The 19,271-nt window shown below is 48.7% G+C and overlaps 1 protein-coding gene across 1 annotated transcript in view; it reads right to left on the minus strand.

The window, feature by feature from the left end:
• Positions 1-493: 493 nt before the first annotated feature.
• The window catches only part of B4GALT1 (beta-1,4-galactosyltransferase 1), a 47,201-nt gene continuing 28,423 nt past the window's right edge, over positions 494-19,271 (minus strand). The window contains exons 3-6 of the mRNA XM_081103265.1: positions 8,809-8,996; positions 6,005-6,127; positions 3,572-3,676; positions 494-3,379 (exon numbers count right to left, since the gene is read on the minus strand). Coding sequence (XP_080959391.1) covers positions 3,247-3,379; positions 3,572-3,676; positions 6,005-6,127; positions 8,809-8,996 — 549 coding nt within the window. The 3' untranslated portion in view covers positions 494-3,246. The remainder of the gene's footprint in view (positions 3,380-3,571; positions 3,677-6,004; positions 6,128-8,808; positions 8,997-19,271) is intronic.

Here is a 19,271-nt window from a genome sequence, read left to right on the forward strand (position 1 = left end):
AATACATCAATTGGTTGCCTCCTGCACAAGCCCTGACCAGATCCCTGACCAGGGCTGGGGAGGAGACTGCAACCAAGATACGTGCCCTTGACTAGAATCGAACCTGGGACCCTTTTGTCCACAGCCTGACGTTCTATCCACTGAGCCAAACCGGCTAGGACTGAGATGTCTTTCATTAGTTGGCCTGCAGCCATTAACAGACTAACAGTTCCAGCTCCTTTTCTTCCTCTCAGGCCACTGTAACTTAATTTAGAACATCTCGGAATTTTTTTCTTATCAGCTGATTCCAGGGAGGTGTGTGTAACCCAGCTGTGTGCTTCCTGGGCAGTGTGTGGGGATTCTGCTACCCAAGGCCCCAGCCATGACACCCTGAACCAGGGAGGCACAAAGGCAGACCTCAAATCCTCCCAGAAGGTAGCCCCACCACTGCCCACCAGCTCTGGCAGCGTCCAAACCTTTAAATCAGAAGAGAAACCACCAGCAGTTACAAAGATAAGGACATTTATTCGTGTTATATTACTGGATTTTAAAGGCAAAAATACAGTTCTGTTTTGAACATCAAAGTCAGACATTCCCCCCTCCCACTCACAATAGTCAATACATACATTTGCATACATAGGAAATCGAAACACACAGCACAACAGGTCTCCAGGACAGGACTGCTGCTGTCCCGGCTGTGTGGGACACCCCATGGCCAGCCCTGAGTCAGCAGAGACCTTGCCCAGGCTGAGAGCCAGACCACATTTCCTTTAACCTCCCGGGCCACCTCCGCCCTCTGATCTTCTCCAAAAGCCACTTCACAGGTCACCAGCAACGGGAAGGACAGAAACAAAGGCACAGAACATGACAACTTCATGGTGACAACTTCCAGGTAAAGGAAATGCTCCCTGAACCCTCTTGCTCTGAACTCCCCAGGGAGGAAACAGGCCTAACCTTGGGCTCAGGTGGCGCCCATGAGAGCAGCAGAAGGTGAGCAAAGGAGGAACAGATGACACAGGATTTCCCTTGGTTCTGAGAATGAACCACATACTTGAATATTCCAATGTAACATGAAAGAAAATATTTAAAAAAAAACAAAAGAAGAAAAAAAAGTCTTTCTTTTTTTTTTCTTCAAGAGTATAGTAAGTAACAAAGAAGTTACTTCCCAAGATATTTGTCTCCTTCTTTTAAGGCACTTTGGAAAAGTCGGGATCTGGGGTCACAAAGAGAGGCCTTCATTCTTTGCATTTCCCAAAACTCCTTCTCAGTGCAGTTGCTCTGAATTTTATTAACATCTCTGTTAAGGAGCAGGGGATTGACAGAAGGAATACTCTTTGCATAGCCCCAAAGCTTGTGCAGTAGAAAATAAATTTTAATCAAAGGCTTCTGGAAAAAGAACCAAGTTAGCATCTGAGATGCTCAAAGCAATAAAGGCACAGGTAAGACTGGCGCTGGACACCAACTCAGCCTCCATCCACACTGAGGGCTGGTTCCCAGGAGGTCTGAGCGGCCACCAGCAGAAAGGTCAAGCCTGGGATTAAACAGCTGAGTCTCAGGCCCTTAGCCCGGTGTTGAAACTGCCTCGTGCATCTCACCCCCGGCAGGGAAGCCTCTACCAGCAGAGGCAGGTTTGGAGAAGACAGCCCTGGGGATCAGCCTCCCAGGATGGGGAGCACCTGCTAAAGACCTGAGGGGGAAAGGGAGGCTTTAGGCACCAGAGTGGTCCTGGGGGAGTGTGAGTGGGTTCAGCTGAATTTCTATGTTTCTAATTAAAAGGCACATTCATGCTGGAGAATGAATAGTGTATTTGACCCTGAGTGCCACAGGCAAGTTTTAGGGAACAGGCAAAAAGCAAAGGAACAAAAAAGGGGAGGGCAGAAGGGGGGAGGAAGAAGGAGAACCGGTCCTGCAAGGTGGGACAGGCAGTGTTGGGCCAAACCTGAGGGAGGCAGCCCTTCGATCCAAGGGGGCCAGAACCCCAGAACCGAGGTTCCCTCCACCTCCCCAGGCTAAGGGCCAGTAAACAGTTCTGACTGCTGTCATTTACAACTCCACAGCCTGCGCCCTGGTGGGAGGTCTTGGTGTCAGTCCAAGGAGGTGGTAGAGGTTCCCTCCGCCCTGCCCACCTAGGGAGGGTAAAGAGATGGGGAGCACTGCCTGGCAGGCCAAGGATTCTGCCTTCCTGCAGAGGTGTATGTGTGTGGCAGGGGTGGGGTGGGGTGGGGGGTGGGGCTTGCCTCATCAAAGGACCCAAAGGTGATTTTGCTCTTCACAAAACCTGGCCGGCAAGCTGAATCAGAGGCCTGCTCATGGCCACTACAGCATACAGAATCGCCCCCTGTCCCGCCCCTAAAAAAATGCTCAGTCCCTTCCTCACATTTAAACACCACAATAAAAATACATAGGTAATTCAAGTTTACATAACATACTCAGAATAATCAATTGCCATGTTTGAACACTAAACAGCCATGAAAATCTGGATCAATACAAAATCAAGCTAGATCAGTAATCAGAATTTGATTTGGTCTTTAAAATACTACAAACTGCAACCTGCTCTTCCTAAAAAGTTTTACATTCAGAAATCAGGCAATGTGGAGAAAGGCCACTGAATGTGAGAACACCCAAGGATTTTGCTCTGATGGCTAAAGTTGCCTTGGAATTCACACGTTAGCAGGGCAAAAGGTCTGAGGCTCACGTTTTAGAATTCTTGCTAAGAAGAGATACACACAGTGATTGGAACAGTTGTATAGATAGCACTAAAAGAAGGTGTGGGGGGGGGGGGTAAAATGAGAATGGTTGACACAGTTTTTCTGTTTAAAATATGACAACCAAAAAATATCACACCAATCCAATTTCAGCAGCACTCTCCAATTTTGCATAAAGTAATAAGAACACACGATTTAAAACAAAATTCTTACCTATTTCACAACAAATTTGCAGTTTACCACTGGGAACGAGTCCCACAGTCACCAAATTTGGGGCTGTATACACTCTGATTCTTTGGGGTGACACTGTGAACATGCTGAGAACCCCCAGAGGCTGACAGTTTCTACACATACGAACACCTCGTAGAGCTAAGAAGTCACACGCCGAGTCAAGCTGGGGGCAAAACACCCCACTTGTCCTGGTCATCCGGAGAGGCATGTAAATGACGAGCGAAGGGGCTATCACGCTGATGGGTAAGAACGAGGGGCCAGCCCAGCACGTTGGCAGAGACACAGCACAGGTCCCTGGCCAGTTTTAGGTCTTTATCAGGGTAGCAAAATGCTAGCTCGGTGTCCCGACGTCCACTGTGATTTTGGTATATAATGGGTTTCTCTCTATGTCCAACACCTTATAAGTCAGTGTGTTCAAACCATCAGACAGCATTGTCTCCTTCGTGTGTGCAATTCGGTCAAACCTACAAGGAAAAAAAGAGCAAGAGGTTGGTGTCAAAACAAAAATCTTAAGAAAAAAAGCATTAAACATTTGCACTTTGTTGCTTTCCCCCCTTGGACCGAGCCCTCCCTCCCCCTCCCGCATGGAGCCCTCCCCAGGGCTCATTTCTGCCCCAACCTAGAGAGGGAAGGAGGAATATAAACACAGAACACACCTCTGAGGATTGGGTTCATTTTTCTTGTCTCTTGAGTGGCGAATCATCCGACACTTCCCAACCACAGCGTTTGGGCGAGATATAGACATACCTTTAAAAACTAATCTGCAGAGAGCAAAGGGACAAATCATCGTTACAGGGCAACAGCAGGCAGAGCCAGGCCATGAAGATGAATGGCGCCGGCCAGACCCGTGTGGGCGGCCGGGAAAGCACAGGCAAAGGCAGGCAGGGAGAGCAAGCATGGTGCCCTCAGGAGCAACACAGCCTCGGGGACTGGTGAAAGGGTCTGGGGTTGGAAGTGGCTGGAGATGAGGCTGAAAAGATGGACAAAGGCTAAGTCATGGAGGCCTTCTCAAAGCTTCAAGCAACAGTGAACCGTGCCAGTGTCAGAAAAGGATGGAATAGGCAGTGTTTCCCAAAGGTTTTCAGCCAGGGAGACATCTCTCTGATAAGCAGTATCAAAAGGGGGAGTAGGGAATAAGACTGGGGCAGCCAGAACGGCATGGAAGGTTCTGTGTGTAGGTCTAAGGCAGTGGTCGGCAAACTCATTAGTCAACGGAGCCAAATATCAACAGTACGACAACTGAAATTTCTTTTGAGAGCCAAATTTTTTAAACTTAAACAATATAGGTAGGTACATTGTTATTAACTTAATTAGGGCACTCCTAAGGCTTAGGAAGAGCCACACTCAAGGGGCCAAAGAGCCGCATGTGGCTCGCGAGCCGCAGTTTGACGGCCACTGGTCTAGGGGAAAGGAATAGAGAAGTTAAGAGGCAGTGCTCCTGGGTCACTTTAAAGGTTACTGGCCTTGCCCCCAGGACCTGGCACACAGCGAGTAGGTGTTAGAGTAAGAGTTAGGTCCTTTATTTTCCAAGAAACTGCTCCACAAACCACTCACCCTTCTAGTCCCTCCAGCCTAGGATGTTGGTACTTTGTGCTCCCGCCCCCTCTACCCCCAACCTTTGTGACCACTCAGGTCTCTGTTGTCACATCAGCCCAGTGTCTGCCCAGGTGTGGTACTGTGGGCGCAAGTTTGGTTCTGTCTGGACTCCATGTCCATGTCTTCAGTGTCTTCCCGATTGGGCCCACCTGGCACAGTGCTCTCATGCAGCGGACACTCGATCTGCATACTTGAAAACTCAAGTGTTCGTCAAGGCCTGTATTAAGACTTGGGCCTATGCCAGGTTCTCACAGAATGTTAACCCTGAATGACTTGGGTGCTGCTCTGACAGACACCTTCTGTTAACTGATCCAATTAGTGTTCTGCAATCCAGGAAGGCACCAGGGTGTATTCTGACATCAAACTCAGAGACAAGTTCAGACTGGCTCCCAGAGGGACTAGGTGCTTTTAATCCGTAGCTGGCAGGGTCGAAGCCTCCACTGCCGGGGAGAACTGGGCAGAATGTGGTTTCAAATGCTACTTACAGGTGATTTATACCATCTGCAATGACAACCTACATGATAAAGGTTTACCAACTTCCAGGGAGTCCAAGGGTGGGGTGTTGGGGGTTGGCTGTGAAATGATGGTTGCGGGGCCAGTAGGTACACAGCAACCATCACACTACTCTGTCCTCTTTCGTGTATGTTAAAAATAGTCCAAAAAGTTAAATAAATAAAACAGTACCAAGATTCTGTGAAGAACTTGGAATCCCATCCAAAGAAACTTGTTTCATACTCAAACATGACCACAATGAGATGCTGCATTTTTACGAAGGACACGTGTGTTGTTTTGTTTTATTTGTTTTTTAATATATTTTTATTGATTTCAGAGAGGAAGGGAAAGGAGAGATAGAAACATCAATGATGAGAAAATCACTGATCAGTTGCCTCCTGCGTGCCCCCTACTGGGGATTGAGCTTGTAACCTGGGCACGTGCCCTTGACAGGAATCGAACCTGGAACCCTTCAGTCCACAGTCCATGCTCTATCCACTGAGCCAAACCAGCTAGGGCTGAAGGACACATGTTTACTCCTTCAGGACAAAATGGCACGCGGTATGCATCAAAGTACACTCCTTCACTTGGTTCTCATTCTACATTTCCCAAGGCTAATGCAAAAATCACAGAAGCTCCCCTGGCTGGGTAGCCCAGCTGGTTAGAATATCATTCCGATATGCCAAGGTTGTGGGTTTGATCCCCAGTCAGGGCACATACAAGAAACAACCAATGAATGTATAAATAAGTGGAACAAGAAATCAATGTTTCTCTCTAAAAATCAATAAATTTAATTTTTTTTCTTTAAATAGCAGTAGCTAATTTTCCTAAAGACATCGTCAGCACGTACAGTGTCTACAGCTGGGCACAGGTAAGACCCTGGGCTGAGTGAGGATGCATCCTTCCTGAGGGTCAAAGGCCCAGCAGAATAATCAGCATTGACTGAAAAGCTAGACGTGAAGGGAGACAGAGAAGGAGGAGATCTAAGTTGTGACCATTACCTGTTAAAAATGTCGTCATCTTCACCTCCCCAGCCCCAATAATTATTAGGAAATCCATTGATGGTGAGAAACTGTTGTTTACTTAGAGCAGACACACCTCCAAAAAACTGAACATAAGGTAAGCTGGGGGGAAAAAAAAGAAAACACACACACACACACACACACAGAGGACCAGTGTTAGTAGGTTTTGACTTCCTTGAAATAAAACTTGCTCAAAATAAACACTCCTGAAGTTATTTTTATTCTCTGAAACTTTTTAACTGGAGATTTATGAGGGCTTTCTTTGTTTTGTTTTTATAGTAGACTCAGATAATCTTAGAGAAGACACAGGTATCAAACAATAGAATCTCCTTTCTAAAAATACTGTGTCGCTTCTGTGGTGATCTAGGCAATCAGTCGGTTACATGAGCATGAGCCCAGTTCTGCACCAGACAGGAATCTGCTCCTACACGGGAAATCCTCATCCAGGAAGTCCTGGACTCTGAGGTTGTTCCAGGGTCTCCCTGTGCCCACGCTGTCATGTGCCCATCCCATCTACCAGTCCAGCTTTCATTCTTCCAAAGGTAAACTGGCTTGAAAACTGACTGATTCCAATAGTCAAGATAGCATTTGTGGCCCTGGCCGGTGTTGCTCAGTGGGTTGAGCATCATCCCATGCACCCAAGTGTCGCTGGTTCAATTCCGGTCAGGGTACATGTCTGGGTTGTGGGCTTGATCCCCAGTAGGGGGCATGACAGAGGCAGCCCATTGATGTTTCTCTCTCACCTGGATGTGTCTCGCTCTCTCCCTCTAAAAAAAAATCAAGAGAGCATTTCTGCCATCCATCATCCCCCAGGAGAGGAGCGAAGTTTGACTGCCCTCAGTCAGGCAAGCACAGTGATGTGTGTTTTAGTCGTCACTATTATGCAAACACCCACTGGCCAGGACGGTTTGTTTTCAGTTAGGAAATGAAGTTGCTTCTCAATGACAGGAATGGCCCAAGCCTGCTTCCTATTTTGTTTCTGTTTTTAACTGACGAATGGTGCAGCGTTCATCATCAGAATAAGTTGTTACACTTATTTAGTGTGTGGTTTTGATTCAGCTTGAAAAAATAACCTCACTACATGTAGCAGTGCATTATATGTACAGTATATATAAGATTAGTATTTCTGCTTTGAGTCCTTGATATTGCAACGGAATTCCAACTTTATTAAGTGTACTTTACATGCTAGTTATTGTGTGCGATTTCAACTTTTTCTGCTTTCTCCCTTTTCTGGTTGTGCGCTTCCTTTTACAACAAGCCTCAAGAAACAGTCTCTGAGAATGACTGAGCTATGTTTATAATGCAGATGTACGTAGGGAGCATGTAAAAAAATCATTTTCACAAAATAAATACATATTTAAAATTTACCAATAACTACAGGTGGGGCCCTGGGGAGGGCGCGGGGGAGGGTTCATTGTGTTAAACATAGTTGATCTTTGGACTCTATGCTTGTCTTTGGTTTTACAAAATAGCTTGTATTTTCAGTATTTTCTACATAATAGGGTAAAATATAGAGCAATTGTGATGCATCAATAACACAGGTAAATTTTCTGATTAAAAAAAAAGATAGCATTCCTGAACATTTTCTTGGAAATTTCTACCATGTCCTGACTTAACAGCAGGTATAATTAATGGTGAATCTATTTTGACACATTTTCAAGCAGCAGGGCATCTGGGCTCTCATCCCTCCAAACCTTTTTGTGTTTCAGTGTTTCAATGGTTATGAGCCGTGGCCTCCTGAGGGACACAGAGGAAGCGCAGATGAGAAATGTTAAGAATCAGAAGGAGGACATGCCCAGAGGCCATGCGAAGGCCTTCTGGGGTCCTTTAAAGGCTGTGGGGTTTTTTCCTCGCCCCTGTGTGCAGTTCCAAACCACACTCAGGCTCTTACTGGAATCCAGAGAAACCAAAACCTATCACACAAATTAAGAAAAATGCTAACTCAGATTTCAAGAGAAAAGTCAGCCAACCATATAGAACCCAAGAAAAACAAAACCTAAAAAAAAAGCAATTATCATTTTCAAATCCATTCAGGAATTCTGAATTCTGACCGCAAGTATCCACAAGCAAGCTTCCTGGGGACCTGCTTTAGTGAATCTAAGGTCATCTATGTGTCATAAGCTACCAGCACTGAGGGGCCAAGTCAGCCACCTTTTGCTTTCCTCACAGTACAGTCTGCATTTGCAACGTAAGGGTTTGAACCTGAGGTGGCCACACCAATAAAGTTTTTTGATAATGAGTGTTTTTACAGAAATGGACGCTTAGCCACTTCTAGGGGAAGTACCAGCTGAGCTGACAAGATCTAGTTTTGCTGTCTCTGCTGCTGTCTCTTACCTCCTGCCCATCCCCCAGGCCTAAATGGTTCTGGGAAAACAGACATGGGGCTGTGGACAAGAACTAGGGGATCCCCACCATGCTTCAAGGGCGGAATTCAGAGGGGTCAGGGTATAAGCCTGTGCATCTCAAAAAGACGATACACAAACAGGGAGAGAGGGAGGGAAGATGGGGTGCAGAGAGTGACTTTTACAGCTAAATCCCCCCGCTCCCACAAGACAGCAAGTTTAGGGCCTGAATACCTTTGATCTGGAGGAAGGACTTTACAACAACCCTGTATTTATCTCACAGACCTCATGCCCTCAGCAAGGGAGGATGGAAAGAATTATTACTCAGAGGAGGCACTCTTCTCCAGAGCATAGAGCTCTCCTGGCTGGAGCAACTGCATCTCCTTGTTGTCATATCAGAGAGGAACATGTTTTCTCTAGACTCTGGTGAACAGCTCTTACCTAAATCCAAACTTATCCATTGCCACAGAGATGTGCCGTGGCTGGGAAAAGCACCTGTAGGTGTTGCGGTCATCCATTGGGATGAGGTCCACGTCGCTGAACACGAAGCAGTTGTAGCCGTAGTCCTTCAAGGCCTCTTGAAAGCCAACGTTGAGGAGCTTAGCGCGATTGAATGTGGATTCTCCAGCCTAGCGCAGAAACAAAAGGAGTGATATCAGATGCCGTAAGGACTTTGAGCAGAACACAGGGGCTGGTGACTTGCCCACGACATGTGGTCATTAGTCCACTCCTGGGCCTCATTTTTTCTGCCCTCATTTGTGAATTAATACCATGTGGTATGTCCTGAGTCGGTATTCCCACTTTTCAGAATTATTCTGCAGGACTTGCAAATGTGCAAATGACATATGAACATTACTCCTCATGGAGTGTTCATCCCAGCAAAAGACTGCAAACAGCCCTAGCCGGTTTGGCCCAGTGGATAGTGTCGGCCTGCGGACTGAAGGGTCCTGGTTTGGATTCTGGTCAAGGGCACATGCCCGGGTTGTGGGCTCGATCCCTAGTAGGGGGTGTGCAGGAGGCAGCCGATCAATGATTCTCTCTCATCATTGATGTTTCTATCTCTCGCTCCCCTCTCCCTTCCTCTCTGAAATCAATAAAAATATACTTTTTAAAAAAAGATTGCGAACAATGACATAAGCATCACTAGGGAACTGGTTAAATAAATCGTGGTACATCCATTTAATGGGGTAGAGTTATTTTTAAAAATATGAAATCTCTAAAAGGAAATGATCTTCAAAATAGTACTGTTAAGTGAAGAGGCATTTAAACATGTGTCACTTATTTATATACTATATGTAAATTAATTCCAGAGAAGACATTCAGGAAATGGGTACCTGTGGGACTTTTTACTTCTACCCTCTTTATATGGTGGACTGTGATTGATAACCACATTGCGTGCCTACCAGGTGTCTGTCACTAAACTAGGCACCAGAGAAATAGGGCAAACCCAACCCAATCTCTGCCCTCAGGGTGCTCATCATGTCTGCTGGGAAGCAGTGTGGCACACACAACAGAAACAGGGTGTATGAGAGAGAAGACAACACCTGCTTCAGGATGCCAACCACTGGGTCTCAAAGCACCAAGTCTGTTCGTGAAAAGGTACCTCATATTTTATTTACTTATCTTGTTTATTTCAATCCCCGTCCCCACTCGAAAGCATGCTCAATGAAGGCTGGAATTGTTTACTATTTACTCACCCAGGGCCTTGAACACTGCTTGGCATATATAATATCAGCTCAATAAATAAGGGCTGGCTGGCTGGCTGGATGATAGGTGGGTGGGTGGATGAATGGATGAATGGGTGAGTAGACCGATGGATGGGTTTCAACATACAATGTCAGAAAGCATTCCTTGCTGGGAAGCTCCCACCAAAGGGCCCCCTTAGAGTCACCAGCATGGGTCTCTGCTCGTACCAACTCCCTGGGTTAGTAAGGACAGTAACAGCATCGACATGCCACCCTTACATTTAGCAGTTTACAAGCCCTCCCAGGCACATGTTCTCATCCTGACCGGAATCCTCCCCATTACACCTTGAAGAAACTAAGGCCACACAAATGACACCTCTGGGACTGGAGCCGAACACCCTGGAACCCTCACTTTATGCTCTTTCCCAATATCTCTTGGGATAAACAAGATCAGGGCCTCTACTTTGGGGGAAAATGTATCCTATAAGGGCCTGCAGTGGGTACACAGTCTCAAAAGTGGGATGCCCAGCCCTAACCGGTTTGGCTCAGTGGATAGAGCGTCGGCCTGCGGACTGAAGAGTCCCAGGTTCGATTCTGGTCAAGGGCATGTACCTTGGTTGCGGGCACATCCCCAGTAGGGGGCGTGCAGGAGGCAGCTGATCGATGTTTCTTTCTCATCGATGTTTCTAACTCTCTATCCCTCTCCCTTTCAATCTGCAAAAAAATCAGTAAAACATATTTTTTTTAAAAAAAGTGGGATGCCCAAACCTCTCCCCAGGCTCACAAGACGACTTGGAAACGTGTGCCGGGAGGCGACCTCTGAGTGCAGAGCGGGCAGACCTCACCACGGCCGCCCAGCCTCAGGGAAACCAACCACTTAAGAAAAGTAAGTATCAGGACGTCAGACAAAGCACCCACAAGAACACTATCTCAATTAAAGAAACATCTCCCACAAGAGCGCCTTTCTTCAGCCCATGACAAAGCTTTCTAGCCACACCCGGTGAAAAGAGAAAGCTGTGCCCCACGAATGGCACACACTGTTTCTCCGACTGGCCCACCTCCTACGTCATGCCTTCCATTAATTCTGTGTAAGCCATGAGGCAAAAAGTTCAGAGCTGAGACATTGCAGAGGAAAACTATGAAGCTGTTGTAATAATTATTACTAGAACAATACACTGCTCACATTCATGGAGGGGGGAGGGCGGGGGCGGATACGGTAAACCAGGCAAAGGGTAAGTGTTTTACCTGCATGCCGTGTCACTTAATCATCTCCACAATCTTGTAACCACTTTCATTCTGACCCAGATCTACTGCATTCCTCCCACACCTTCTACCTTCTGGTGACGGGGAGAGAGGCCCACCCCTGGTGCTTTCCTTCTTGCTCCTCCAGCTCCACGAAGACCCTAAAAGAGTTAACTGAATATTCCCAAACACAACTCACCCCCATTGAGCACTTTTACCAACAAGTGAAAGGGCAGTGTCTCAGCAAAGCCTTTTCACACCTGTGCAGCAGACCCAAGGGGGGTGGGGGTGGGGGGCGGGGGGGGGGCGCCCAATGCTCCCTGCTCTTCTTACACTCTCCTATAAGAAGGGGGGGGGGTGCTCCTGGTGATCATGTCTGAACCACAGGATCTGGCCTCCTGGTCACTACTGTTTGATCTAAGCAGATGCTTAAATGAAACGACACCAAGTATTTTTCCTCTCCCAGAAACTGGTAATTTGGAACAAACAGGCCCCTCTGGCACCCAGGCCCCAGCACAATGGAGGAGAACCCTAACAGAAGCCCTGGTTCTGCCCTTGGCCAATGGGGGATGCAACAGTTCCTTCCCCTGAATAAGGCCCTCTGGTGTGTGGTCCACGCTGGAAACCACTCAGGCGGTTTTCCAAAATGACCTGAACTACAATCGCTTCTCCCATCCTTCCTCCCAGCCTGGCCTCACCTGGCCTCACCTGGCCTCACCTGGGGAGGGGAACAGCAGGGTATTTTTTGCGAGTGTGAGCCCCAGGAACACCAGAGCAGCAGAGGGACAGATGAGGAAAGTGTGCATCTTCCTCTTCCTCCCCGGGGATTACAGAAATGTCAGAGCCAGGCTTCTTTGGGGGAAATGCTATAATAACATGGCTCACTTTCTTGTTAAGAAAGACAGGCCCTGGCAAGTCCCCCAACCCCTAGCACTACCGCAGGTGCCGTTCCTCTGCAGGAGGCAGGAAGGCGCCCTCCTCATCCTGCCCCTCCTCACCGGGCATTTACTCAGTGCCCCGGCTACTTCACTCACTCAGGTAAACATTATCCAGTACCTACAGTCTGGCCAAGCCAGAGCGTTGTGACAGACGCGCCCTTTTTCCCAGGGACGCCATCTTCTTCCCTTATTAGCTGTGGGCATCTGGGCTTCGGTTTCCTCATGGTCATGGGGATGACAACAGGTGGGTTGTACTCAATGAGACAATACATTAAAGGCCTTTGCACACTGCCTGGCAACAAATGATACTATCATTACTTCAGCAGAGGTTTTCCCCTTCACCTTGGATAGTCGGACCTTTCAAAATGTTGCCCTAGCTGGTCTGGCTCAGCGAACAGAGTGTCAGCCTGGGGACTAAGGGGTCAAGGGTTCGATTTCAGTCAAGGGCACACGATGGGGTTGTGGGCTCAATCCCCAGTAGGGGCGTGCGGGAGGCAGCCAATCAATGATTCTCTCTCATCACTGATGTTTCTATCTCTCTCTCCCTTCCTCTCTGAAATCAATAAAAATATACATTTTTTAAAAAATGTCTCTCAGAGATCCACCTGGAGACAACTCTCATGTTTGTGAGTGTCCTTCCCAATCAACTTTCAGTTCCTCCCAAATCCTGCTTCTCTGGAGAGTAATTTCTTCAGAGGATTAAGCCTCCAGTGAGTTAACCTGTGACTCACAGGACTCGAGTGTTGATAGCAGCAGAGGAAAGAAAGAGAGGCCTTTAGAGGCTGTGACATGCCCGGAAGCCCACTCGGTGAAGAGGAGCCGGTGCACTGGGTGCAGGTGTCCTTCTGAAAGACGGGGCTTTTAAAAGTGCAGGCTGCTTCTTCTTCTTTTTTAAAATATGTTTTTATTCATTTTTTTTTTAGAGGGAGGGATAGGGAGACAGAAACATCAATGATGACAGAGAATCATAATCGATTGGCTGCCTCCTGCACACCCCTTACTGGAGATCAAACCCACAACCCAGGCATGTGCCCTGACTGGAGATCAAACCAGTGACCACTTGGTTCATGGGTCGATGCTCAACCACCAAGCAACACCAGCCGGGCTAATGTGCAGTCTTCTTTACATTGGTAGACAAGAGTTATAGTATCCCTAATTCTATCAACAATTACTTTTTTTTTTTTAAAGAGCTATACTTATCCCTTCCTTCTAGGGCAACCGGCTCCTAACAGAGGGAGAGGACAAGAGGAAAGAAGAAAGATCAAAAACTATATGGCATTTTCACAGTTGGACAGGACGGCTGTCCCTTTGATCGAAGTTTACAGAGAAGCCTTTTATCACTGGGCATACAATCCCGATAGTGGGTGTCAGAGTTGGTCAGGCAGAACCAACAATGGCCAGAACAGAGAGAACAGGAGCCTGAGCTTGGTCAGGCATGCTGGCCTGGGATAGAGTGGGGAGACCCAAGGTGGGAGGCCTGGCACAGGCCTAAAGGCCACGCTCCTCAGAGGAGAGAAAAGAAGAAAGAAGCTACCTTCAGACATATCATGTAGAAACCCAGTGCCCCTTCTGGCAGATCTGGGTGGCAGGGAGGAATGTCTTAAGAAGTATCAGATAGTTCTCCAGGGCTATTAAAACCTTTTTCTAGAGCCCTCATTTACACTAAAGATAAGAAAGAGCAAATAGTGTGTCCACTGGAAATGGAATCCTCCTACACTGCTGGTAGGAATGTAAAAAGGTGCAGCCACTGTGGAAAGCAGTCTGGCAGTTCCTCAATTAGATAAACTAAGAATTACCATGTGATCTAGCAATCCACTCCTAGGTATATTCCTAAGAGAAATGAAAACATATGTCCACACACAAACTTTTACACAGCGTTCACGGCAGCATTATTCACAATTGCTAAAAAGTGGAAATAACACAAATGCCCATCAACAGATGAATGGATAAACGCAAGTGGTAGATCCATACAATGGAATGTTATTCGGCTATAAAAAGGAATGAAGTACGGATAACATGCTACAACATGGATGAACCTTAAAAGCATGCCAGGTGAAAGTCAGTCAGTCACAAAGGATCACATATTTATTATGATTCTGTTTATGAGAAACGTCCAGAACAGGCAAACCCACAGACACAGAAAGATGAGTGGCTGCCTAGGGCGGTGGGGAATGGAGGGATTTGTAGCTAAGAGGTGTGGGGTTTCTTTTTGGCTCAATAAAAAGGCTCTAAACTTGATTTTATGGTTTAGATAAATATACTGAAAGCTACTGAGTTACAGACTTTAAATAGGTGAATGTTATGGCATGTGATTACATCTCAATGAGGCAGTTACCAAGAAAAAGAAAGAGCAAGCCAGCCCCAGAGACAGAAGAGGGCCAGAGGGTCCTGTGTTGCCGTGCTTGATATACTCGTTCTTGCCATTCATTGAGTGTCTACTTTATGTTTAGCGGTAGGCATACGAAAAAGGAAAATAAACAGGCCCGGCTTTTGAGGTGTTACAAGTTAAACAGGCAATTGCCATGGGTGCTGAGCGATGAACTCTTTGTGGTTACAGCTACCGGGGAAGGGGGGCGGGGAGAGGGGAGTCACAGCGCCAAGCACAGATGGAGTGGAGGTGATGGCACTAACCTAGTCCTACGGGACTGGAGAAGGCTTCAAAGAAGTTAGCCACGCTTAGTAGTCCTAGGAGAGAGAGCAGCATTTGTAAAGGCTGTGGGGGAAAGAAAGCATCTAAGGAAATACAAGAAGTACACAACGCGGAAGCCAGAATAAGACATGAAGGCGGAGGTGGACAAATCATGAGATGGAGGGGGAAGCTGGGTACTCTGCTAAAACACTCAGGTGCTATCTTTGATTTAGGCCACAGAAAGCCTTTGAAGATTTTAAATAAGGGTCACGTTTTGCAAGTCAAGGAAGGATTTGTGCCCCAACCCCCCCAACTGGAAGTGGTGATTCTTGGTGAGGTGGACACAGAGAATTTTTAAAGCCCAGCTCCGCAGGAGCCATTGCAGGATGTCGGTCTCTCTCCCTGGGCCAGCGGCACGGACTTTCTGCAGAAAAACACTTTAGAAAATAAAGGCTTCTCTCAGAAAACAATTTGGCCATTTACCTTAAGAACTATAAAAAGTTTAAATTTTTTTTTAAAACCCATAATCCTGTATCTGAAAACCGAGCCTAGAGAAACCTAAATGTAGAAACAAACTCAGAATAAGCTTTAGACTCGAAGATGTTCATTACAGTACTATTCACACTAGTGAGAAAGTGGAAATGGTCTAAATGCCTGCTAATACAGAAGAATGGCTAGGTTAATTATGGTAGAAATGCATGCTTCAACTACTATGAAGGCATGGAAAGTGATGATTATGAAGACCATGAAATAACAATGGGAAGATGCTGATGACATGGAATTAAGGAAAAGCAGGATACAGAAGTATATACATATGGAGTATGAGCCCAACTGTGGCTTAATTTCAGGAAGGCAACGTCTCAGACCTCTGCACAACAGGCTGGCAGTTCCAAGCACGGCCCACAGGGCCCGAGGCCGGCACCCGGCAGATTGCACGGCTTCCCCCTGACCATAGGGCCTGGGCGCTGGGTTTGACTTGGGGGCGTGTGCACATTACCAGGGTGGGGTGGCGGCGGTGGCGAGGCGGCGGCGGCGGCAGCAGTCACAGCAGTGGTTAGGTCGGCGCTCCTCTCTCTAGGAGGTGGAGGGAACAGAAGAGGAGGTAGGTGGAGAGTAAGAAGCAGACCCCAGAAGGAAGCTCCTCCATCAGCGGGCTTGGCTACAAACAGAATTAACAAGGAAAGGAAAAGGGCCCCCACTAGAAGGACAAAAAGAGAAAAGGTGGAAGCAGGGAGAGAGTCAGGAAGAAAGGCAAGCGGCACGGCTGCAAAGGGAAAGGAGCCCGTTCTGACCACCCTTGTAGCCGGGCAAAGGCAAATCACTGTACGTGGCCACTCCTGGCCCTGAGGTTACGGGTGAGCAGAGAAAATGGCATTTTCCAGGGTGATGTCCAGGGAGACAAGTCACCAGCCGTGTGAGTACCTGTGAGTGCTGCGACACGTTCCCAGGAGGACGGAGTGAACCATGGACAGAGCGGGGACACAGCAAAGGAGGCCCTGCACCCGGGGCAGTGCACAGGGAGTGGTGGGACACAGACACGCCCAGTCCTCCCACAGCCCTCCCCGGTCAGGAAGCTCAAAGCAGGGGGTGCTGCAGGGCAGGATCAGCCCCGCCCTCCTGAGCCCCATTCCCGCCCACACCAATCTGGAGGCTGACCGCTTGGGCAGGGAATGGAAGGCAGGGATGGTGGATGGTAAAAGATGGTCAAGATAGACACCAAACCAATGGGGGCCCCAGGCCCAGGCAGCCATCCTCAGTCATGGGGCAGGCTCGTGAGTCTGCTTCACCCCCATTCACCGGGGCCTCATTTAGGAACCCGCTGCCTGGCCCAGGGACAGGATAAGCTGCTGAGGCACGGTGACAGACACTTTCACTCACTGAGGGTACACCGGGCTCTCTCCAAACCTGCCCACACTGGGTCCCAGACCAGCGGCCTGGAACCGTCTCACAACAATGCACAGATTGAAAAACTTCAAAGCCTGAAAAAGCTGGGCCTCCCCACCACCTTCCCCACCGTCCCCCACACCCCAGCCTCTCCGGCCAGGATTTACCTGTGAGCAGGATCATGGGCAAGCCTCACAGAGGGTTCTGAGGCTGTAGCTCCAAAGGCAAGGCCCACCCCCCCATGACCTGTGGGAATCACAGCATCACCAAGTGGGAGTGGAGCTGTTCCCCAGGGAGGGGAAGAGAGGCATTCCTTAGGCTGCATGCGATCTCTGTCCAACCCCAGCTCCACCACCCAGCCATCAGGGACCCAAGCAAGCTACTTACCTTCCCAGCCTTCCCTCAGCAGAAACAATGAGGGTCGTTAGAGTAAAAATTCAAAGTGAGACCATGAAAGATGTTCAGTACAAAGGACCATAAAGTTTTATGACCATCAAGAACTGCAGGGTTGAAATGGATTCTCTCCATTTTCCCCAAGGGCTGTGTCCTCGGCCTGCTCTGGTCAGCAAGGAGCAGAGAACTCTGGGGAAAGGCCTGGGAGGGGCTGTGCAGATTCCCAAGGATCATGCCCTGGCCTGACTGAGAAAGGAGGCTTCACTTCCAGGCACAGTCCTCACAGGAGAACAGGGAGCAAGGGGTCCTGAGAGTGGGTGGAAGTGCAGGGTAGGAGTCAAAGGGAACGGCTCCGTGCTCCAAACCCTGACCGAGCACACGGAGCCGGGTGGTCAGGGAGAGAGGCGGTCAGAACTGGGGGCTGGGAGTCCAGGAGCCGCCAGCTGGGTGAGCGCACACACAGCAATCACCCCTCGTCCCTCCCCTCGCTAGGATGTGCTAAGTGGCCTGGGAGGGCAGGGAGGGAAAGGTCAGCCCCACCTGGGGTTTCACAGAGCTAATAAGTATGGGGGGTGGGGAGGGATGGGAGGAACCTCAAATGGTGGCCAGAAAGAGAGCAGATAGGGGAGGGAAGGCAGGCAAGCAGGACAGGGGGGAAGGCATAAGCAAAGGCAACAGGGGAGCAGAGTGTGACTGGGTGAAGATGGAGAATGCAGGATGGCTGTGACACAACGGTGTGAGTGGAGCTTGAGGAGGAGGTGGCTGGAGGCAGGTCAGGGCTGGACTGCAGAGGGTCCTGGATGCTGACCTCAGGGCTTCAGACCCTGCAGACCCTTGCTTGCGGGCAGTAGGGACGCACTGAAGGGTTTAAAGAAAGGGAAGGGCTTAAAGAAAGGGCCGGGCATGGTAGAACCAGAAAGATCTTGGGCAGCTGAGCGAGATCAGAGGTGCCAGGGGATATACAAAGGGAAATGGAGAGACCAGTCAGTCCTGGGTGCTGGCTCCAGGGCAGAGGGCTGCCATGGTGATTACAAATCCGCCTGGCCAGGTGGGCCTGCATTCCTCACCTGTGGTAACTTACTCCTGTGGCGGTTAATCCCACAAACATCCTGTATTTGTTTAGGGCTGGTGGTGCCAGGTGGCAACTTGTCTCCCCTTTATCTTGGGTGGTTTTAGAGTTTCCTTAAAGTATGAGGAAGTGCAGTATGCACCCCACCCACTCTGACACCTTGCTGTCCACTCTGCACCACGGTTCCAGTGCTGGACCTTGGGGAGGACTTCTGTGCCTCAGAGCGGCACCCTTAGTTCCAACAGGCTGGCTGTGCCAGAACCCTAATGGGAGTCTCAGGCACTGGTGTGCTTGGGCAGAAGACCCGAGAACCAACAGCAATGCTTGTTCTCCGTGTTGACTGGTAAGCCCCCCACCCCTTATTGTGAGATGTAAGTTCTCATGGTGCCTGGAAGGGTGCATATAGGAGGCAACCAAAATGGGGTGGTTAATAAGCTTAATGTGGACAGGGGTAGGTGCCACAAAAGCCTGTGAAAGCTCACCCCCGTGTGTGGAGCTTGAGACACAACCCCGTTCTGAAGGAGATGGTAGGCTGACGTGGTACCTACATCCCCTTAGATTCTGTTATCTGATGGTTCTGGGCTTTATGTCCTTATCTGCTCTCCTCTGACTCCCTGGAAGCCACGCAAATGAGAGGGAGAGTTCCAATGCCGGTCCTGAGTGACTGAGGGGGGTGAAGCAGGAAGAGGGAGAGCAGTAAAGAGTTTATCACCTCGGTACTGATTAGAGAAAAAAGGCAGGAAGAAGGGAGGGTGAGGAGGAGAAACTCATCATCGTCATCGTCATCATCATCGTCATAGTCATCGCAGTAATAACCAGTGTTACTGAGGGTTCACCAGGTGCCAGGTGCTTCACAGCCCGAGTGGGAAGTACTAAAACCTTGCCCTCCCACCAACCAGGAAACGGAGGAACTGTGCTGAACTCAAATTGAAATACTCGCCCTAGCCGGGCCGGCTCAGTGGATAGAGCATTGGCCTGCGGACTGAAGTGTCCCAGGTTTGATTCCGGTCAAGGGCATATGTCCAGGTTGTGGGCTTGAACCCCAGTAGGGGCATGCAGGAGGC

This window comes from Myotis nattereri, assembly GCF_964212035.1.
Source record: "Myotis nattereri genome assembly, chromosome: 12".
Classification (NCBI taxonomy): domain Eukaryota; kingdom Metazoa; phylum Chordata; class Mammalia; order Chiroptera; family Vespertilionidae; genus Myotis; species Myotis nattereri.